The 23,648-nt window shown below is 41.3% G+C and overlaps 1 protein-coding gene and 1 long non-coding RNA gene across 4 annotated transcripts in view; one reads left to right on the top strand and one right to left on the bottom strand.

The window, feature by feature from the left end:
- Positions 1 to 23,648, bottom strand: part of LOC134296238 (uncharacterized) — a 320,710-nt gene that overhangs the window by 32,032 nt on the left and 265,030 nt on the right. The window lies entirely within an intron of this gene.
- spata20 (spermatogenesis associated 20) overlaps positions 1 to 23,648 on the top strand; it is a 53,521-nt gene that overhangs the window by 11,040 nt on the left and 18,833 nt on the right. For all 3 annotated transcript variants that reach the window (XM_062970567.1, XM_062970569.1, XM_062970568.1), the window contains exons 3-14: positions 1,308 to 1,372; positions 2,245 to 2,399; positions 2,519 to 2,662; positions 3,376 to 3,577; positions 3,705 to 3,835; positions 5,865 to 5,969; positions 8,383 to 8,457; positions 9,422 to 9,634; positions 12,868 to 13,060; positions 13,974 to 14,142; positions 19,400 to 19,608; positions 22,521 to 22,720. In XM_062970567.1, the coding sequence (XP_062826637.1) occupies positions 1,308 to 1,372; positions 2,245 to 2,399; positions 2,519 to 2,662; positions 3,376 to 3,577; positions 3,705 to 3,835; positions 5,865 to 5,969; positions 8,383 to 8,457; positions 9,422 to 9,634; positions 12,868 to 13,060; positions 13,974 to 14,142; positions 19,400 to 19,608; positions 22,521 to 22,720 (1,861 nt within the window). The remainder of the gene's footprint in view (positions 1 to 1,307; positions 1,373 to 2,244; positions 2,400 to 2,518; positions 2,663 to 3,375; positions 3,578 to 3,704; positions 3,836 to 5,864; positions 5,970 to 8,382; positions 8,458 to 9,421; positions 9,635 to 12,867; positions 13,061 to 13,973; positions 14,143 to 19,399; positions 19,609 to 22,520; positions 22,721 to 23,648) is intronic.

Raw genomic sequence — 23,648 nt, 5'->3', positions numbered from 1 at the left:
TGGGCAAGGCGTCTCTCAACAGATGCTCTTGGATTGTACAGTAGCGTTACCAAAGTTGAGGAGTGCTGGGGGTTGCAACAGCTTTTGTAGCGGTCTGATTTCCTTTCCTAATGGGAAGCGGAATCCTGAAATCTGCAGTCCCTCAGTTTAATCCTCCCAATTTCTGCAGGAGACGTCAATAATTTCTTGCTGTTATTCAGTACTCAGAAAGATGCTGTTAATCTCTGGTGGTCCATAGAGATTTAAAATCAATAGCAAGCCTGAATTTTAATGAAGTGTACAATCTATTCTATGGCCTGTACTAAGTGATCCTTCATCTCAGTACACACTTGAGGTGGAGCAAACACGTACACAGACACAGCCCTCAACATGCTATTAGATTTGGTGGATGAGTTGCTTTGGCAGGTGTTTTGTTCCTTGGCCCCATAGCTCTTTCTTTGGAATTAGTAATGGGATGATAGATGGAGCATTAGAAGAAACTTCTTGACAGTAAAAACTTTTCAGTAATGGAATCATTGCTTAGATCGGTTATGGGGTCTCCTCCTCTGGGTGTCTTCAAGTAAACTATCTCTTGGGGATGCTTTAGCTAGAGTTCCTGTATTGAGAGTGAGTATGTGTGTGTGTGTGTGTGTGTGTATGTGGGGGGGGGGGGGAGGAGACGGACGGACGGCGGCATGGGACTCAATGACCTATGGACCATTTCCAAATCCATGTTTCTGTGATTCTCTACCTATTCTCTTCTGCCTTTTATGGATCAGGGAGAGTTAAACTCCCCAGCCACAGTGGATACTGCATACTTATCTTTTATTTAAAAGTATCACAACAGGTATTGGAAATCACATACTAGAATCCACAGCCAAAAATGAATCAGTTTTATTCTTTACACTTTTTTTTGGTTATCCTGTTTAAAACAAAGCTGCAGTTGCTGGCATTCTCTATCTCCATATAACTGGACTGTTATACAAATCATCTGTGGAGAGAGATTTCCAGCAATTCCAGAAATATCTGCTGTTGTTAGGCTAAATGTGTAGCCCATAAAGAGGACCAGTTAGTAGTACAAGGGCTGGAAAACATTGGGGTTTTTATACAACAGAATACGATAACTAAAAAAGTCTGTTTAGAGGACAAAACTCAACCGTCAATAAGCATCTGAAAACGTGTTCCTTCTTTTGCCTAGTGACTACTTAAAAGTGCTTGCATGTGAATATTATGCTTCAAACCAGCTGCCTGCATTAAATAACAGGCATATTAAATGATGATATGCAGAAATAAATCCCTGAATCTTCCTCCCATTCCCTTTCCTTTAGGTACCCATGGGGCCAGGAAGCCTTCGATAAAGCAAAGAAAGAGGATAAGTTGATTTTTTTGTCAGGTAATAAAGGAACTGCTTTGTTCCATGCTATCCATATGCATAGGTTCATAAATTATACATTTATGTATAGGGCATATACACAAGTTCTTTGAAACATAGAAAAGAAAGCAGTGTTACCTATTCTCTTAAAAGTTGCTTGAAACCTGAGAGAATAAATGTGTATTTGGGAAGAAGAAAGATTGTAAGAAGTAGGCCCTCATTCCCTGGGGAATTTGTTGTTTTTCATCAGTTTTTAGGAGACATAAGCTATGCCTTCTTGTCTTCTTTTTCTAGTGTTCTGATGCTTCTCTTTTAGGATTTGTAGTTTACAAGGCAATAATACATTTGTATCTTTTTCTTTCCCATCTTTTCTGGTACCACTTAGGCTGATGAGGTGATCTGAAAATTTGAAAGCTTGCAGACCTTTCTGGCATATTTTGTTGATGTAACAAATAGAGGAACTGAAACCTCTAAAAGTGTCTGCTCCTTTGGGTTGATATTGTTAATTTTAATTATGTACTGAATATTGTAGTTGCTACAGAAATATCATATTCAACACTTTCCTTCATGTTTCTTAGATTTACTAGCTCCTTGCTGGTAGCTCCTTGCTCTCAAAATGGTTCTTAACATATTATGCCATAATTTTTCTTATCAGCGAGGCTAAAACCTTTCTGCGAACTTTAATTCATGCATTCATTTTTATGCATATGTATATTCTTCCTCACTTATTTTCTAAGCTCCTTAAATTATATTTCTGCATAGGGTCACAGCTGTTGTGTTTCTTCTTAGGCTACATCTCTCTGTCATTTTAAAAATAGATTTTAAAAAATAATTTCTGAAGTTTGCTTTGTACATTCACCAGTCCCTTGTTAACAGACCGCATTTGTTTTTAGTTGGCTATTCAACCTGCCATTGGTGCCACGTGATGGAGCATGAGTCCTTCCAAAATGAAGAGATTGCTCAAATTTTGAATGAGAACTTTGTGTCCATCAAGGTGGATCGTGAGGAGCGGCCAGATGTGGACAAAGTTTACATGACCTTTGTGCAGGTGCGGAGTTGGTACTTGGAGAGGCAGCAGAAGGAGAAGTGGGAGAAAACTCTTCTCCCTGGTTGTTCTGGATGGCGGTGGGAAGGGAATCTTAACACATCTCATTATGTCTTCTACAGGCAACCAGCAGTGGAGGGGGCTGGCCAATGAGTGTATGGCTGACTCCTGACCTCAAACCATTTGTAGGGGGGACCTATTTTCCTCCTGAGGATGGCATTTACCAAGTTGGCTTTCGGACTGTTTTGATCCGCATCCTAGAGCAGGTACGAGTTCAGCACCCAAGATTGTGTTGTAATTTCAGGTTCTTATTGGAAAAAGAATACCAGTGATCAAACTGATCTGCTGTTAGTGCCGGTTCTGACAGTAAAGATTAATGGGGGAATGTGGACTAATTTGGACTGTTGAAGTTAGTGATGGTTCCATGAAGACAAAGAAGGAGAAAGTGGATAATAGGTACAGATTTCCTATGCTGCATCAATATGAGGTAGAAATTAGTTAATGTTGCCACTTCTTTTTATTGTACCTTTGAAATAACTTTGGAGTCTAGTTTTAATTAATACTACATATGTAGTCTTTTCAGTAAACATTTTCATGGTCGATAAGACTAACACTTGGCATTCTGGGGCCAATTCTGACATCATGGCTGCTGGATGAAAGCTTATGGGAACACTTCCATGCAGATGTGGTGATGCCTGAAAAGCACTCACTATGAATGTCTCCTCTGTATTAATATTTTATCCTTGGATTCATACTTGTGAAGAAATATCTTCAGTGGGCAAACCAGACACCTTTCAAGCATCATAACATGTTTTGCTTTAATACTAGAAAGCACCCTCAAAATCTATCTGAGAAAGGAGTGGGTCTCCCCCTCCGCCCATAGGAGATTGATGGTTGGGTTAGGCAAAAAATATGAACAGAGAGTAGCTGAACTATGACTTAGTTGTCTTTCCCTCCTCACATCCTTTTTTTCCTCCAGTGGAAACGGAACAGAGCTGCACTTTTGGAAAACAGCCAGAAAATCTTGTCTGCACTGTTAGCCAGGGTGGATGTTGGTGTCCGAGGGGAGGAAATACCTCCTTCTTTGAAGGAGGTGATGAGCAGATGTTTCCAGCAACTCTCAGAGTCCTATGATGAAGAATATGGTGGATTCTCAGAGACTCCCAAGTTCCCAACTCCAGGTTAGTCCAAGATTAACAACAGTGGGATGCCTTTTACTATTCCTGGGCTGGAGGTCAATTAGGAGGAGGTAGCTCTGCATAGGCAATTGTGTTGGATTCATTACTTGCCCACTTTCTTGTATTGCAGTTAACATGAATTTCCTCTTCTCCTATTGGGCTCTTCATCGATCCACTTCTGAAGGAGCTCGTGCTCTTCAGATGGCCTTGCACACACTCAAGATGATGGCATATGGTGGCATTCATGATCATATTGCTCAGGTAAAAAGGGAGATGTTATGTTGGTGGGTTCCCCTTTTTGCAGTCAGAAGTTTCTAAAGTAATATTTTTTTCACCCTGCTGTCTTCGTCTTTGCAATCAAAATCACCCTCCCTACAATTTGCCAAACAAGTGAAGTGAGGAATACCATTTACACAGAAAGGATTTTTGTGTCTCCTTCTCCATGAAACTCTTTCTTGTGAGTCTGCTGGACAGCTGAGCCTTGTGGGAATGTGAATTGCTGGAATATTTGATGAAAGTGGTGGAGGCTTTGCTAGGAGATTTGTTGGTGGCTTGGTCATAGTTCAACCATCTCTGGGGAAATATTCTATTCTCAGCTGGGACCCAGGTCAGCCTGTGAATTGAAATTTAGGACCCATAAATGCTAGGCAGCAGGTGGAGTTCTTTAACATACTTTGAATTTTCTACTTGCTTATGAGATAAAGTAGAAATAGTGTCAGTTTTTTGATGCAAGGAAGGCAATTTGGTACAGAGATGTTATTGACAAATATATGCACCTGGACTGACTGAAAGCATTTGTGGCCCCAGGCTGATTTCAAAAAGTTGTTCAGGTTTTCAGCCAAATTATGCTGTCCACACAAATGCCCTATTCTCTCATCCCCTGACTTCCCTCAGTGAATCAGCACTCCTGACTTGCTGACTATGTTCAGTTCTCATCATACTATTTTGGGATGTCCATCTCTGGCTGTATTAAAACCTGAAATTTCTATGCTGATTTCTGTCAGAAGCTATTGCTTGTCTTTGCAAGAGAGTGCATTTAAAATAGCTTCTCACTGCAAAGGAGGACTAGACAATGAGATGGTCTCTCTAGATTTAAATTTATACATTCATTGGATGGCCTAAAAACCTAAAGTCACCAGAATCCAACTGATGTTAAAGAAAAACTTAGCACAGTCAGCCCGGATTAGTACTTGGATGGTAGACCATCAGTGAATACTAGGTGCTGTAAACTATTTCAGAAAAATGAACTTGTAAAACCTCCTCTGAGTCTTTCTTGCCCATGAAAACCATATGACATCCATGGGGTCACCATACTTTTACAGACGGTTTGCACATATACACACACATCATTGCATCTCTTCTTCTTCCTTCCATTTTCAATCACTTTATTCCAGCCATCCTTGCCACTGGCTATCCATTTCTCCATTCTCAGTTGTCAGACATAATCATGGGAATAGTTCTTCTGGGGTGGTTCCTTCCTGCCTCCGGTCAATGTACGTCAAGTTTTATACTTCTTCATATTGTGGGATTTTCCTGGGACTGCCAGAATCTCCTTGTGCAGATGTGGTGCATTTTGAATGCACATTCAGACAATTCAATGGTATTTAGGAAACTCAGAAATAGAATACAGTATATGATATTACATAGGATCAGAATTCCAGGATAACAAGCAGATAGTGACAAAATTCCTCCTCTTGAGCCTCCCTGGGGGAAATGTGGCCTCATTTTTTTGGCCTCCAGAAGTCAGCTTAAGCAAATCCTTGTCGTGATCACCTTCCATTTGGAAATATATATCCTCATTGTGAAAGACTACATGCATCCAGAATAGGTCTTCACAGTCATTTATGTATCCACAGTTAAGACTCTACCTCCGGAAGACAGTCATACTCAACCACGAATGATTGCCCATGATGATGATAATAATAATAACTTTATTTTTGCATGCCGCCTCCATCTCCCCCAACGGGGACTCGGAGTGGCTCACATGGGGACCAGGCCCAATCAATACATTGAACATCATAGAGTCATCAATTATACGGCAACATCATAATAAAAACAATTTTGATGATGATGATGGTCTCCCCATCCTTTGGGCTCTCTGGCCTGTTTTGGAACCTCTATGTTTGAGTGGCTTGGACTGTCTGTACTTTTGAATTAACTCAAGATAACCCTAGTTTAGACAAACAAACATTTCAGTTAAAAACTAGGTGTGGGAGATCTAACCGCAGTTCTAAATTGGGGAGAAATTATTAAACTTTTCATTTTATTGTCTCTTCTTCCTCTTCTTTAGGGCTTCCATCGCTACTCCACTGACCAACGTTGGCATGTCCCTCACTTTGAGAAGATGCTATATGATCAAGGGCAACTGGCAGTAGTTTTTGCCAAGGCATTTCAGGTATTACCCAGCAAGAGCTCTCTAAGCAATATGTCATAGAGTTCACTCTGCAGCCAGAAAGACTGGTGAATGAACAATGCTTTTTTTCTAGCAAAAGTGGGACAGGAAACAGGTTCTTATGCTGGGATGTTTCCAAGATACAAGGAGGAAATGGTAAATTTCCAAAGTAGTGGAATCCCACATGACTGCCCCTTTTTCTTGACATTTAGACGACTATTGTTAGCTATGCTGGAGAAGGGAAATGCTACAGTTAGCCAAGAAACAAAATACATTCATCTACTTGTGAACTATCTGACCCAGGTCATTTAGGCAAGGATTGGGTGATAAGTGTTAGGGACTTTCATAGATGTGTCTGTAAAACATTCACTTTGATAGCATAAAAAGAACATGAAAAGACTGATGAATCTCTGGAAAAGTATTGTATTTTTAAGTACTTTTTTTTTGTCTGTTCCTCACAGAAATCCCTCAGTAGGCTTTGACATTCTGCAAGTTGTAGTCCAAGAGAATAATTATCCTTGTTGCTGTATATTTTCCAATGTCTGGATCCTCAATCGGAATCCAGGTCAATTCATGACTTGAGATATAATTGCCCGTTAAAAAGGAAAATACTTGAACCCACTTTAACCTCAAATTTCCCACTTGTCATTGACAAGATGGAAATTACTAGGTGAAAGAAGATTAAGTAAGGAGACATTATTATAAACAGATACTTAGCTCCTTGAACTCTGTGATTCATGCATAGAGAATAAAGCAGAGGGAAGAAAAAGATTGTGTTGCTTGCTTTATTCCTCTTAGGCTGTTTTTGGTAATAGAGGGCAATAGTGCATTCTGTACAACATTTCACCCCTTTTTTTACTGGCAATTCAGTAGTGAAATGAAAACAGCAACATGGAGGCTTGTTGCTTTGTGTATTGTAAAGCAGCTGGTATTTATACAGGATTTCAGAGGGGAGTGAAACAAGTATTGGCTCTCTGGAACAAAGACATCTACACTCCTTCTCTATGGCAGTCATGCTCTATGGTGATACAAATTCTCTTGGGACTTCAGCCAGAGCAGTCCCTTCTGGGAAAGTGACTGGGTAGAAGTGGGTTACGTGACCTGACTTTCCCTGTATTACTTTTCACACACAGTCACCCAATTCTGTAGGTATATCCAACTTCCATCTAGCTTTTTTTTCAAAAGGTAAGCCTTCAAGCACCTACAGGTTGAGTGAGGGTTGGTGGGTGGGAGCTAGGAGGCAGAAAAGAGAGAGATAGGTTCTGTGTTATTTTTTCACCCAATGGAAACTAAAGCAACATTTCTGTGCTGTTTGGAGGGTTCTTTTGAGGCAAATCGGCTGCATATACAGTATTCTAGATGTGCAGCAAAAGTCTTTGTTGATTCAAATGCAGCTAGAGATTAGAACTTTTCTTACAAACCATTCTCCTACTCCATTCTAATTTTAATTCCCCATTACCAGGCTTTCCAGATGCAATTTGAAAAGGATTTGCTGTTGTGGAATCCATGAGAATTAAGAAGATTAGCCAAGCAAGCCTCTAAACCATCCTCCCTGCTGCCTTTGCATTTGGATTATTGGCCTCCCCATACCCTGAGATGATCTTGGTTTCATGTCCTCTCTTCTGCTCATAGCTCTAGGGGTGTCACATTCAGATCACCAGTATTTTCAAAATAGATTTGAGCCAAAGCACTGTATGGATTCTGTTATTCCTCCAGATTCTGTAGCCAGAAAACACAAACTCAGACTGTTGCAAAATTTCTTTGAGATATACCCAGTTGTGCTCGGAAAGGAATGCCTCTATGGGCAGGGTGTGTACAAGTGTCTCAGGAAATCCATGGAGTGGTGAACTGATTATTTATCATCCTGCCAGGTCCTGAGCTATATCTATTTTGTGGCAATTTTATTTCTGAGTTTATAGAGTGGGGGAACCATTGAACCATATATGTCCTAAGAAAACCAAGAAGAGAGCATGTATCCCTTGATCCCAGTTCCTATCATTTATTCAGTAGGCAACAGCTGCTCAAATGCCCTGGGTCCGAATAACCTGGGTGTGGATTTCTCCCACAACTGGGTTTTTCTTCTCCAGAAAGACTTTTGAGCTTGTATTTTGAATTTGATTTGTAATGGCAAACTAAAACCTTTTTTTCTATTCCAATAGCAGTACTATACTTTTGAATTTTTACATGTATTTATTTTTTAATATACTTGATTTTGATCCCGCCTTTCTCCCAGTATAGGGACTCAAGGCAAGCCCCTGCTGGCTTCACTATGGATTAATTATCCTTGCACCAGCATAATTTCCCACAATTAAAGCATCATTCTCCTTGCACAGCACATTGTAAGCTGCAAAAATTATTAACCAACGCCCACTTCTCATTTTCTCAAGAATAAAATCTTCTTTATGTTCTTAAACAGATTTCTGGCGATGAATTCTTTGCAGACATTGTGGCTGATATTTTGCTGTATGCTTCCCGGGACCTGAGTGACAAGGTGAGCTACCATCTCAGGGTTTTCTCTTATGACCTTTAGAAGCTGTTTGGTGGCCACCAGCATCCATCTCAGTTTTTAATTCTGGCCCTAGGTTCCAGCATCATGGGCTGGAAATAATATAGTCCTAGTGCATCCTTCCCTAAAAGAAATACAGAGCTTATTCTTCTCAGGCATGTTTTACTTGATATAGGCTGCAAGTTGTTTAGGCCAGTTCTAGAGAAAGCAACTTGGGTTAGCTGTGAAATACACTGATGTTTTAGAGTTCTTCATTCTACTTAGAGAAAGGGGTGGTTTCTATTTTTGTAACAATTAAACATAAAGTGTTTAAATTAACCCATGAATAAATTGATGGAGGATTTTGTAGTTTATTTTTGTCTAAAATTTCTAGACCTGTGCTTGAGTATACATAGTATTATGTCGATTTGCCACTGTATTTGAGTTACCACATCAGATCATCTCTCAGCGTCTTTCAGAATGTCATTAACATGTGCCATAAAAATTAATAATGGATTAGAAGCTAACTGCCTCCAAAATGGGTTGTGATTCTTTCAGGTGGTGTGGAGGCTTATTTGAATCATATGAAATGCAGAACTCCTTTCTTTTACTGGAGGTTTCCCTCATTGCTCCTTTGATTGCAGCATGTTCTAATAATCATGGTTCTGAGCCAACATTTCCAAATTTTCCTTGGATACCTCTAAGGCTCTTGAAGCTTAAGCATTGCTCCTGAAGCTTAAGCATTGGTTCTCTGGGACAAACTCATTCAATCAAAGCAAACACTTTGGGATGTAAATTGCCAAGCCACATCCCATGACCATGAATGACCATGCATATGTCCAGACTTCCTAAATGTTTTGGAGCAAGATTTTCCTGGCTGCCTTGTCAATGATGTCTCTGTGTTGGAGGAATGGACTGGTGCATGTACTTCAGATAAGGTGTACATTAATGGTGCTGATTTTGTTTCTAGTCTGGGGGATTCTACAGTGCAGAAGATGCAGATTCCTACCCCACTGCCAAATCAGAGAAGAAGCAAGAAGGGGCATTCTGTGTGTGGACAGCCGAGGAAATCAGGCACCTCCTGCCAGACCTCATTGAAGGGAGCCCTGAGAGAAAGAGCGTGGCAGATGTCTTTATGCACCACTATGGGGTTAAAGAAGATGGCAATGTGAACCCAATGAAGGTGCTGTTGGCAGGAAGATGCAGCCAGGGGTGGCCTGGGTGGGACATGGGCCTAATAATTCCTAATTTGGGATTTGGAATTGGGTTGTCCTAATCCATGTCAGAACAGTTCTTATGGGAGAAAAAGCAATCTACCTGCTTGCAAGCTGAGCAGTTGTTGAGGAAGATGACCAATCAGAGAAAGTGCTATTGAGACTTCTGAATTAGATGGCAGAGGGGTGTGGAACAGTTTGATCCTCTTGAACTCTGTGTCAGTTAAAAAAAACCACCTGGCCACCAACATCAAAGGGAATAAATGCTACATGTTGCTGAGGAACATGTGATTTTAGGGAAGCACATGGCAAGCCACACTCTCTCCCAGAGAAACAGAGTTCTACTCATCCCTTACTACACAGACACATGGAGTTGTATACATCCCACAATGGGATTTCCTCAGGAATATTGTCTCATCAATTAGATGTATACATTCCATATTTACTTTCTACAACTAATCACTAACCAAAACACACTAAAAACAATAGCTATAGGTGAGGAAAGTACATGCTGTGATAAAAAAATGACTTTCACCATTTCAGTGAGAATTTATTCAAAAAAAGTTAAATGTATTGTCTAGTTTGATCCCTAGAATTCAAAGTCTCTTTCCAGCTTTCTACTTAGCCACATTCTGCTCACTGATAACAACAATCAGAAGATATGGCATGACTCAGAAGCTTGAAAATCACCAAGGAAAATGCAACATTACTTGCCCATTTCAAGTAATTCTTCCTCTCTGCCTCTCACACATCTTACCCATTTAAAAACATTTTGTGGTGTTTCCAGTTACCGTATTTTTTGCTTTATAAGACGCACCAGATGATAAGACGCACCTAGTTTTCAGAGGAGGAAAATGGGGAAAAATAATTTGAACTAAAAGATGACCTAGAACATTTTAATAAAATAACATGTAGTATGTAGACATTACCAAACAGTCAACAGCAGCATTAGGATTGCCCCTATACTGTGCCTTACCCTTCTCCCCCCCTCCCCAGTTTCACAACGGCTCTCTCTCCTCATTGGCTCACCTCAGAGCACGCGAACTTCAACTCCCAGAAGCCTCGGCTGCGCTCTGCAATGATGAGGGCTTCTGGGAAATGAAGTCTCGCAGCCGTCGAGGTGGAAGAGAAGCCAGGCCAGGGAAGATGGCGGCGCCCTTGGCGGAGGAGCTGGAGCGGCTCCTGAACCCGCTTCCCGGCGCCTCGCAGGACCCCGAAGACGACCCTCAGGATGGTGAGGACCCGGGGGAGAACGGGACAGCCCTCGAAAGAACACCTTTCGGGCATTTATTCAGACATTCACATGCAAATATGTCTCCATGAGGGGGTATGAGGAGCGCCGGCTGCGTGGAAGTGGGCTTTTCAAGGCTTCCCCTCACATTTCCGGAGGGAAAATGTAATGGGAGGCAGGCCTTAAAGCTGGCTTGAGCGCAGGGCTCGTGGGAACGCCTGGAGGCGTGTCTGCCTGGGCGACTGCATGACGTCATCGTGAGGTCATATTGCGTTTATAAGACGCACTGACTTTTCCCCTCTATTTTGGGGGGGGGGGAAAGTGTGTCTTATAAAGCGAAAAATACGGTATATCATACACTGGAAATACGGTAAAATAGCATCATTTCAAACAAAGAATCATTTGTAATTATAACAGATAATTACATATATTTATCAGTACTTGCATTCAATTCATCCTGTACTATGTGGGTATGCCTAGAGCTTCTTTGGCCCCAAACTCCCAACAGCAGATAGAAAAGAAAGCAGGAAGAGGCTTCTCAACAGGTCCTGGCTGGAGCTCATTGGTTATATCTAGAATCTACATTTTGATTCTTTTGCTTGCTCTTATCCCATTTTCATTGTCTTGCCCTTAACATTTCTCCTGATTCTACTATTTTGTCCACATCTTTTTCTGTCCCATATGGTGAGATATATGGCTTGTATGCCAACTATGTGACCCGTCTGTTTCCATATGTAGGTGGGTGTGTATGTGTGTGGATGCTTGAGTTGTTGACTTACGACACTCCATAAATTACATAGAGCTTTTTCTGGCATGGAATACTCACAGGTGATTTGTTGTTATCTATCTCTGAAATATAACCTCTGGCAGTGTGTATTCCTTGGTGATCTCCCACCCAAGTATTAACCAGGCCTGACTGTGCTTAGCTTAGCATGCAAATTCTGGTTCCTACAAAGTATTGAGGCTTTAAAATATTGTATGTACTTCTTGCAAATACTGCAAGTGCTAATGACATCCGATTGCAGGTGATAGCTATGTCACAGAAGCATATTCTCATTCTGCTAATGTTTTTGGATGGCCACTTCTTCTATACGAGCAGTTGAGTGTTCTTGTATGAGAATGAAAGTTGCAAATGTTTAAGGCCAAAGGGCAGGTGTGGAAAGTGTAGGGTGTATTGACCATCGACTAGTCAGCTGAGCAGGAACCATATTTTTTCAGCAATATTTTTTTTTTTTGCTTGATTGATGGGAGGATATGATGTCCACCAGTTAGGAGCATTTATTTCTGAGAATATGCCTTGAACCTGCACAATGAATCATTGAGAAGAGTGCATTTGTTGTGCACCAGTCTGGGAAGGACGTTTGAAAGAAAGACTTTGAGTACACCACCATGACAGGCCGGTGCAGTGATCTTTGTGTTAGCCAGAGCTGATCTCTGGTTGGTGGGAGGGATGGCTTGTTCCAAACAATGCTGACTGCTCATCAGCAGAGACTTGACTTCAGAAGTAGATCAGTTACTGGGTATCCCCCAAAGCAATTGTAAACAGCTTCTCAGATAATTTGGTCTTCAGAAGAGAGAGAGAGAGTCACTTTTTATGGGCCCCGAGGAATCATTTTCTTGCAATGCAACCATGGCAATATTGTGCAGCATGAGTGACATCAATGTCTAGTGCAGAAACAACCTCTGGTATAGAATCAATCTTTTAATCCCCACCTTCAGCACTAAAGCCACTTAATTTCTCCCTGTATTCCCTCTGTCTTTGTGTGTAGTGGCCTCCTTTCTTCTAAAATATGTATAACAGGGAAGCAGAACAGCACCCCATTATAGAGATTGTCTTAGTATTGGGTTGAATATCAGGAAATTAAAAATAATCCCAGTAATGGGGTGTGTGTGTATTTGAGGCCTTAGAAGGATGACAGCATGAGTCTGACTTAGAAAGTGCTTATTCTTTTTGTTGGCTTTTGGTTTCAGGACCCTCACAATGAGCTGAAAGGCAAAAATGTCCTGATTGTGCAGTATTCCCTGGAACTTACAGCTGCCCGTTTTGGACTGGGGCTGGAGCAGCTGAAGACAATGCTTGTCAAAAGCAGAGATCAGCTGTATAAGGCACGGGCCCAGCGGCCCCGGCCCCATCTGGACACCAAGATGCTGGCCTCCTGGAATGGTGAGCCTCCCCTTGTGGGTTCTCCAGCACTGAGCTCAGGGACACAAATGTTTGTGCACATCGGGAGGGCACGGGGAAATGGCAAAATGTCTTGGCTGTTCATTTTGCCGTAATACAGCGATCTGCCAAGTTACGGTATATACTCTATGTAAGCTTAATAACATCCCATTAGATCTACCTCTCTGATATTGGAGGTAAAGTGTCTGATGTGGTGAAAAATTATTTTTCCTTGTTTCTCTGTCCCTGGTATATTTTTCTTTCCCCTGATGGCAGCATGAGAGCAAAATGCTTTCTTTCATCTCGCCAGCAGGGAGCAGCAGCAGCTTTCTCCTGTTTTCTTCACAGGAGTTTTAGAAAGTCTCTTTGTTCACCCATGTAGCCCTTGCGCATATTTTCACAATATATAAAGGGGCAGGGGGCACATTCTTGTTCATGCTGAAATGGAGATGCCTAATAATGGAAAAAGTGGTAGACATGGATGCTGGTTTTGAGACTGCCTGCAGCATGGGGTTCCAGAATTCATGGATATTCTTTCTTCTCAAAACACAGTGGGAGTAAATAGCATTGCAAATCATGAAGACTTTTGATTGTTGATTGTTTATCTTTGGTGAAAGGTAAAATGTTTGAATTGTACACACCAGTAAGTTATCCTTACCTAGATATGATAAATGCTACTGCTTCACAATCATAGCCTGTCTCCTGTATTCAACTGAACCATGAGTAAATTTGGAAAGTTCCTCTGTGAGCAGCTATCTCAACAGGAAAGGAACTTGGGTCAATGAGATAGTTAGGATCTCTAAGTGGCCCCTGCCCTGTGTTTTGCTGATTACTAGGAGCTTCTCACAGAATATTTTGCAGCTGTAAACTCCAGTTGAGCCCTGTTGGGGACTCTAGCTTTCTCCTTGTCTCCTAGGGTTGATGATCTCTGGCTTTGCTCAGAGTGGAGCCATCTTGGGTAAGAAGGAGTATGTTGACCGGGCTGTGAACACAGCTGACTTCTTGCGGAACTACATGTTTAATGCCAGCAATGGAAAACTGCTGAGAAGCTGCTACCAGGGAAAAGAGAACTCAGTAGACAAGAGGTGAGCCCAGCCTAGAAAAGGGGAAGAGAAACTGGCTATGTCTTGAGGGAAGAAAAGGAGCACAGCTCTCTTGTAAAGCACCTGCTGAGCTTTCAGAAGGTCCCAAGTTCAGTCTATATAGCATCTTCTATAGATGGTGGGGAAGACTCTGCTCTGCCTGAAGACCTGTCTATCCTAAATGGACAGAGCATCCAGCCTGGGAGGTTTGGTTGTGTTTCCATAGTCCTTTGCGGGGAGAGTGGGGAGTGCTGGAGATCTCTCAAGAGGAGAAAACCTTTAATTTGGCCCAAGAACAGTTTTGCTCAACAACTCTTATCAATCTCACCTAACACAACCAGAAGTAAAGTATTGTGAGAGCTATGGCCCAAAAACTTCTCTGACCTTGCTTTAAAGTAGTGATTCCCAAACTCCAGTTCTCCAGGTATTTTGGACTCCAACTCCCAGAAGCCTCAGCTGCCTTGGCCATTGATCAGGAATTCTGGAACAGAAGTCAAAACACCTGGAAAAACAAAATTTGGGAAACACTATTTAATATTTTGTGGATACTGAAATCGGAAATCAACCAGACAAGATGTCTAATAGCAGGACTTCAGTTCTCTGTATAACTTGCTGTTTTCCTCCTAAGACCCATTTTCTCTTTTTCCTTTGGCTTTTTTTTATCTCATTTTTTTATCTCATCTCCACATTCTGAGAAAGAATTTGTGTTTACAATTCAGAGTTCATGTTATGTTGGAATTGTGTAGTTGTGTAGTTCTGGATATGAAACGGAGAGATAGTGATCTGTGAGTTTTTTGTGAAATGGTTCAAGATCCCAGAGTGTTTCCTGAAGCACAAGAAGCAGATTTTATTCTACTGATAATAGCAGGCTCCCACTGCTGGACTGATGTGGCATTGCTGTGTCAGTGAGCAGGGAAGTGTGTGACTTTAATGTTGATTTGAGGAACTTGTATTTCCTCATTTTCTTACCCCTGTGAGTTACTGGGGAGCCTGTAAAAATCACATATTTACGCTTACTAATAAAAATACTCTTATTAAAATTAATAAATACACAACCAATTTGAAATAGATAGTATTTCTGCCTGAGGAGTTTATCATGCAAGGCAAGCAAATCAAAATTACAGCAAGATAATAATGTCTTTGCCTTGGACTTACCACATGACATTGTTCCTTTCCTGCTGCTCTCCTCATAGGAAACAACCTGAAAAGCATTTATTTAACTCCTTTTGTAAAAGAAACACCTTCCAATGATCTCTCCCTGGCAGAACAGTAGGAAAGACGCACCATCCTAGGATAAGCCCACTAAGACACCGTTGTCTTGCTGTAATCGTGATTTCCCTGCCTTCTGTGGAAAAACTCCTCTAAGTATCCAAAGTGCTACAAGTGTATTAACTTGATGTCCCTTTTTAAGAGCCCTGTAAAGTAGGCCAGTACATTCAGACCCATAAAACAGTCAGCAAACAAGCAATATATCTCCTTGTAAGTTCTGCTTGAGGCTATAATTGCAGGTGCAGCAACTTTGAGACTCATAAACCATCAGACAGAATTAGCTAGTATGTGACACAAGCCATTAAGTGCAAATACTTGTGTGGAATCTATGTGGAAGGGTGTAAATGCATGTTACAATTAAGGATAGATTTGTACTGGATGGATGCAGGTTGAGTTGCCAGCGTGGGCATGCATAAAAAGGGCCAAGGGTGCAGGTGCTTCCCTATCCCCGAGATGTGCAGCCATTCACTGGAGGGAGCAGCTGCGGTTCCTCTTGGCTCTCTGCAGCAGCCCGACAGGTGCTCACCTGACTCTGTCTGGCTTTGCATATATAATAAACTAGTGTCAAGCTTCTGACAACAGAAGCTGTGACAAACCCTCCTCCTTTACTTACTCCTTCCCAAGTCTGCTGTGCTCTTCAGCAAACACAAATCAAGCCTGTATGAATAGAGATTAAGACAATCAGACAAAGAGGACAATTTGCCAGGCTACTTAACTCTGACAGTTGCTCCGCTCCATACCTGCCTCTTGCTAGTCAGGCTGAACTATGCTTAAGTCACTGAAAAATCAAGATAGGGGAAAAAATAAGAGAGATAAGGAGATAAAGGTGCATGTGGGAGGTGAGCATGTGCAGAGTGGGGATCATGTTAAAACTATGTTTCTACACACATATTGAAGCAGTGCTGGCCTTCTCCCAGATTTTTGTCCCTGGCAAATTACCTCACAGCTGTCAGGCCCCTTCCACACAGCTGAATAAAATCCCACATTTTCTGCTTTGAACTGGGATATATGGCAATGTGGACTCAGATAACCCAGTTCAAAGCAGATATTGTGAGATTTTCTACCTTGATATTCTGGATTATATGACTGTGTGGAAGGACCCTCAGTGTCTACACGGTGGGGCTGAAGTTCTGCTGGTGATTTACTTGCCTTGAGTCAGAGAATGTGGAGACCTCTGCCTCGGCTTCTTGTTGTGCCACCTGGGAAGCATTCCAAAATGCCCATGCTTTCTTTCCCAAGCATCCTGGTGGAAACATTAAGCTCTTCCATTAACACTCCATATTAAAATATGTCACTCTGTAAAGGTGTGAGGTGACAGGGAAGGAATCTTTTTGATCCCACCGCTGCCACCAATTTGTAATGAACTGTGACAGGGAGGAATCCCTTTTGATCCCACCGCTGCCACCAATTTGTAATGGACTGAGGCAGGGATGGAATCTTTTTATCCCACCACACAGTTACCACCAATTATAAAGGTGTCTGGATGATGATGATTTTAATTATATTATTATGTATTTAATTATCTTCGCTGCCACCAATAGAGGAGGTGTCAGGCAGAGGATACTTATTCTTTTTAAGCCTTCTTTATTTACTTCAGATGGTGATGTTGCTTAACTTAGAATAGGAGTGTGACAGAGACTTAGATGGATTAAAAATCAAAACAAGTTTATTTCGTATACAGAGCTTAGTGGTTTCTATAACTTCTTAAAGGGACTTAGATTAACGGTTACAAATAGATATGAGGTGTTCTAACTTTCAAAATATTTCCTTCTCTCCAAACTAAACTAGAACTGATCTCTTAGATCCACTGGGATTAATTTCCCTTAATCCACAGCCTCTACAAATGACCCTAAACAAGTCACCCAACTTGCTTAGTCTGGCCTATGAGAGGTCTGCCTCCCTGGTTTCCTTATACTTGGAACCAGTCTGTTCCCTGTGACTAAAAATCACAGACTGAGATTTAAACTTCCCTGGTTTCCTTTCCAAACGGCGGTTGGCTCCGCCCCCGTTGTCATGGCAACCTGTCTCATAATGCTGAGCTGGTCACCCTCTGGCATTATCAGCTCCAATACTTACCATTTTAAACTTAACTAAACCTGACTGTTTAAACAAAAATCAAATAAACATGTTGTAAGGAGCTGAGGTGACAGGGAATGGAATCCCTCTTTGAAATCCCACCGCTGCCACCAATTAATGTAAGGAGCTGAGGTGACAGGGAATGGAATCCCTCTTTGAAATCCCCTCGCTGCCACCAATTTATGTAGAGAACTGAGGGTGACAGAGGAATGGAATCCCTTTTAGAATCCCCTCAGCTTAGCCACCAATATGTACAGAGGTGAGGTGTCTGACAGGAATGTGTGTCAGAGATGGAACCCTTTTTAATCCCACACACACACACACAGATACCACCACTTAATAAAGATGTTTTGTGAGAGATGATGTTAATTAATGATTTGTTTGATTATCTTCTTCGCTGCCACCAATGGAGACGTCAGGCAGATGGTACTGGTTCTTATAAGCTTTCTCTATTTGTTCCACTTCAGGTGTTGATGTTACTTAACTTAATATAAGAGTATGACAGAGGCTTGATTTGAATAAAATCAAAACAAGTTTATTGCAGGTACAGAGCTTGATGGTTTCAGATAACTTAGTAAAGGCACTTCGCTTAATGGTTACAAACGGTTATAAGGTGGTTAAACTTTCAAAAATACTTCTTTCTTTAAGTTACACTAAACCCTGATCCTACTGGATCCCCTGGGATTAATTCTCCCTAATCCACAGGCTCTATAAAAGACCCTAGACAAATCACCTAACTTGCCTAGTCTGGTCCAACCTAAATCTGACTCAAATCTTCCTATTTAAGCCAGCCTGATTCTCCACACAAGAATCAGATCCTTCCCTGTGACTAGAAAATCACAGACTGTCCTTGGGTTTTAAAATATTCTCCCTTTTCCTTTCCAGGCGGCGGTTGGCTCCGCCCCTGTTGCTATGGTAACCTGCTCTAGCACTCTAAGATGGCTACCTTCCCCCATACATAATGTCAATTCAAATACTCACCACTTTAACTTAGCCAAACCTGGCTGTATAAACAAAATCAAATACACATATCATCTATAAACAAAATACAATTATACACTTCTTCACACATGTTATCCATAAACAAAATAAAATCACACACTTCTTTACACACTCTAATATAGTTTCAAACCAGCTCAGCCACAAAACCCACTGGTGACCATGGGCAAGTCACACATTCTCATCCTCAGAAGAAGCCAATCACAAACCTCTTCTTGCCAGGAAAATTCTTTAATAAGTTTGCCTTGGGATAACTATAAGTTTGCCTTGGGATAACTATAAGGCCTACAACAACAAAAACATTGCTGGACTGTTTTGTAATGTAAGCAGTGGTTTTTGGTGGCAATAATGGTAAACCCATAGCAACTAGCCCATTGCACTCCAGTATCTCATTCTGACCAAGAAAGAAATAGTCAAAAGAATGAAAGAGAGTGTGGAGGGAATTAAAAGGGTTACTCTGAGATCCAAGGAAATTGATACTTTGCTTCATTATTAGAGAATATCACCTCCTGTGTTGCCAGGTTTTACCTTATTATACTCGATACTGAAGGGCCTCCCTTGGGAAAAATTAGCGTAACATGTGAAGATAATTTATTTATTTATTTATTTACAACATTTATACCCCGCCCTTCTCACCCGAGGGGACTCAGGGCGGCTTACAAAAATTGGCAAAATTTAATGCCCAAAATACAATCATAAAAACAAAACAATATAAACAGATCTATTAATAACATTGTTAAAACACATTATAAAAACCTTAAAAACGTATATATAATTAATTCCATTCATCTGAGATCCTCATGCTTCATTCTTAATCATGCTTCATCCTTTATGAGACATATAATATTAATCAAAAGCAGAGGCAATGAGTTGCAAATATATTTTATGATGATGTCATTTTTGTGGCTCTCCACAGTTCTGTTCCCATCCATGGCTTCCTGGAGGATTATGTTTTTGTAATCCAAGCCCTTTTCGACCTTTATGAGGCCTCGCTGAACCCGAGTTGGTTGGAGTGGGCCGTGCAGCTGCAGCACAAGCAGGATGAGCTCTTCTGGGATCCAAAAGGGTTTGCCTACTTCACCACAGAGGCTTCTGACCCTTCCTTGCTCCTCCGTATGAAAGATGGTATGTACCCTTCAGAATCAGGAGCATCTGCCATCCCACCCTGAGAGAATTAGAGAATCTTAGCAAACAAAACAAAACAAACTCTTTCTTATTTTGATGCAGTGATTATTTCTACTTCAAGTGTTCGGCAGAACTCTGTACCAAATAATTATCACAGTAAGGGAAACTGAATTAACCCCCCCCCCCCCAGGAGCCCCCGATGGTGTAGTGGACTAAAGCCTTGTGACTTGAAGGTTGGGTTGCTGATCTGAAAGCTGCCAGGTTTGAATCCCACTCGGGGAGAGCATGGATGAGCTCCCTCTATCACCTCCAGCTCCATGCGGGGACATGAGAGAAGCCTCCCACAAGGATGGTAAAAACATCAAAACATCCAGGCGTCCCCTGGGCAACGTCCTTGCAGACGGCCAATTCTCTCACTCCTGAAGCGACTCAAGTTGCTTCTGACATAAAAAAAACGAAACCCCCAAGACTTTATATGCAGAACTTATGGATACTTGTTTACAAGTCTCACATTCTTTATATGTGAGACTTGCAAGCAAGGATCTACAAGGATTGTCCAGGGAAGCTGTGGAGATTCCCGCAGGTCTAGCCTGAACAAAAAAACATCGGGTTCTTACAGATTCAGCTCAAAAGCAAGGCAAATTTTCTGAGAGCCCCCTAAGAGAGAATCTCCACTTCTCTCCTCTCTTCTCCATCTTCTATTTTCTTTCCTATAATGCTCTCTGAGGGCCCTTCCAGACAGACCCAATATCCCAGGATCTGATCCCAGGTTTACTGCTTTAAATTGGATTATATGAGTCCGCACTCCCAGACAATCTGGGATAAACAGTAAAACTGGGATCAGATCCTTGGATATAGGGCCTGACTGGAAGGGCCCTGAGGCCCCTTCTGCACCGCCATATAAAATGCAGATTATCTGCTTTGAACTGGATTATATGACAGTGTAGGCTCATATAATCCAGTTCAAAGCAAATAAAGTAGATTATCTGCTTTGATAATCTGGATTACATGGCCGTATCAAAGGGGCTCAGTGACCTTGGGCAAGTTGTGCCCTCTCAGCCTTTAAGGGGGGCAATGGTAGCCCCACTCTGAACAGATACTGCCCAAAAAACCCCCAGGATAGATTGCCAGAAGTCAGAGTTATATTGAAGACACATATCAAGCACCTTGATAATCTACCAAGCATGTACAATGTTTTTGTATATTTGTTTTTGTTAGCCATGCAGATTGGGAATGATTCTAAGAGTAACAGTCAAAAAAATCTTTTCTAAACTCTTAAGAATCCAATGCCTGTGTTTAAGTACTTAAAAAAAATCTGTTACCATTGTTTCAACACAGTTGGCTTTTGAGACTGAAGTCCACTCTATCTTTTAAAGGAGATGCCTCCATTGCTCCTGTCTCATGTTCATCTAGATTTCTCCCCTTTAAAAAATGCATGGGCATATGAAACATGGGACATAGGTTGGAATTAGATATATGAATCAGGAAAGCATCTCCCTTGGCTTGAATTAAACGTACGTAGAGGCAGCAGACAGGGCTGATTGTTTGGCATGGTTGTTCTTGCACATTTGTCATACCATGATGCTTTAATGCTTCATTATTTCAATATAGCATGCTCATAATCTACAGATTGCCAGTGCTTGGCACTGAGTGGAAGAATCTGATCTGCATTGGGCTGATGTATATGCATACACAGTGGGAAAATCAAAGCCCATCTATGTGTTGAGTTAGCTGCTTGCAGGTTATATAAAGACTGAACAGGTAATCAGTGAACTACTGACTAACCGTGAAGAAAGTTCCATGAGATGATCGACTTCACATGCCAAGTTCTGTTCACAGTAAGCTTCACTAAGTTCAGTTCAGAAGTGTTTTGGTTTTGGGATTTTTTCCCCCCAGATTTTGAAATATTTTCATATACATCATGATAGACCTTGGAGATGGGACTGGTTGAAATCCATCATTTATTTATGTTTCATGTAGACACCTTATGCTCATAGCTTGAAGGTAATTTAATGCTCAGTATTTTAATAATTTTGTACATGAAACAAGATTTGTGTACTTGAACCATCAGAAGCAAAGGTGTCACTGTCGGCCATCCATATGGACAATTTTGGATTTCTGCATAAGGGATGCACAGCCTGTAACATAATTGATCATAACTCTACTTTTCATTTTGTAACAAGGTATCCCATCACAAAAAATAATAAGTTGGAACAATGTGATTTATTTTCTTTTCCCTTTTTTGGTTGAAATCTTAAATGCATTTTGGAATGTTTCAAATTATCAGTCCTTAGGGTTTTTTCCCCCTCCCAAATACTGAGTAACTAAACATTCTTCTCCCTGTGAATGGTAATAAATTACAGGCTAGGTGGGTGTACACATTCTAATGCATTATCCAATTAATTATTTCTTAAAAGTAACATTTGAAGCTCTGTTTTTACATCAAATATCTGGGGTTGGTAGGGTACAAATTACTTGTGAGGTTTCAGACCCCTAAACTGGAAAAAGTGGCCATAAACAGCCTCAGATAATCCGTTAAGATAACCCTAACCCTAATCCGTAGTAAACAATGGGATTTGTTATCGTAAGATATGATGATGGCTCACGAGGATAAGGCTATCAGTGGTTATAGTCAGGATAGCTATATGCCAGCCTCACTGCCAAATGTGATATACCTTTGAATTTACTATGGGCCATGCGTGGTAAGGTGCTGGTGCACTTATGTCCTGCTTGTGATTTCCCAGAAACATCTAGCTGGCCGCTGTGTGAACATATTTCTGAATCTTATACATTTCTTCAGCATCATCCTTCTTAGGTTCCTATCTTTGTACTTTACAGTGTAGGAATTTTGTGAGGGGAAAACCAGGCTTTCTTAGGTAGCTGACTGATGGACTTGTTTTTCTTACTTTTAGATCAAGATGGTGCAGAACCCAGCCCCAACTCTGTTGCTGTCAGTAACCTGCTGCGGGCGGCCAGCTACACTGGCCACAAAGAATGGGTAAAGAAAGCCGGTCAGATTTTGTCCGCCTTTTCAGAGAGGCTGTTGAAGATTCCTGTGGTTCTCCCTGAGATGGCTCGAGCCACCGCTGCTTTTCACCTGACCCAGAAACAGGTATTGTTGTTAGCTGGGAAAGGTTTAATGATGTTTGTTTGAAAAAGGACTTAGCATACTGCATGAAATGCTCAGAAATACTGGTATGTTAAAATGAGATTTGGGGAACAGTATGAGCTTCTGCCTATAGAATGGTTTGGTTTGAGATTTATTAAGTGGTTCTTTGAATTCCCAGAGTCCAGGTCCAGTCTTTCTTAGATTCTAGCCTGTTCAGATCAGAAAAGAGCTGTGTTTTTTCTTATATATTATATTGGGCATTCTGTTGTCACTATTGTATCACCCTTTTGTCTTGGCCCTTCCATTCTCTGCTTTTGTTCCCCCTGCTGTTCCCTCCGTTTTAGCTAATCTGTTACAACTGTAATTCAGTGGAAGGGTTGGAAATGCATGCATCCACATTCTGAAGATCTGTGATTCTTCAGCTTCCAATTTCTGCTTCATCAATGCAAGCAATTTTGCAGTCAGTCTCCAGGTTTGACTGTGGTTCCTCTGGTTCCAAAATGTAGAGATCAGAGTGCTGAACAGATGCAGCAGTTTTGCTTTGGGTCTAAGCTCCCCCCACACAATCCTTTCTTGGATGGACCCCTTATATGTGGACCTGTAGCTGCTAGGGCATTTGCTATGGTTAGCATGACTAGCTACCACCAGACATAACGAGAACAGGAACAGTGGTAAAAACAAACAAGTGGAAATTTATTAGGACATGAGTAATTAATATATTGATTGTTGAACTCAATCAGTCATACGTCTCTAAAACTATATTCACCTCTTGCCTCTCACTGATTCTCCTGCCTCTGTTCCAGCTCTTCCCTGTCTCTGTCAAATCCAGATCCATCTGTCTCTCATGGAGACAGCCTGTTTTAGTTCAGTTCTTTACACCTGCAGTCCCTTTCACAGCATTCTTTGAATCAAGAGTGGCTGCTTTCAGCCT

This window comes from Anolis carolinensis, chromosome 2 (assembly GCF_035594765.1).
Source record: "Anolis carolinensis isolate JA03-04 chromosome 2, rAnoCar3.1.pri, whole genome shotgun sequence".
Taxonomy (NCBI): domain Eukaryota; kingdom Metazoa; phylum Chordata; class Lepidosauria; order Squamata; family Dactyloidae; genus Anolis; species Anolis carolinensis.
The sequence above is the reverse complement of the archived record's forward strand: the minus strand, read 5'-3'. Positions and strand labels throughout refer to the sequence as shown.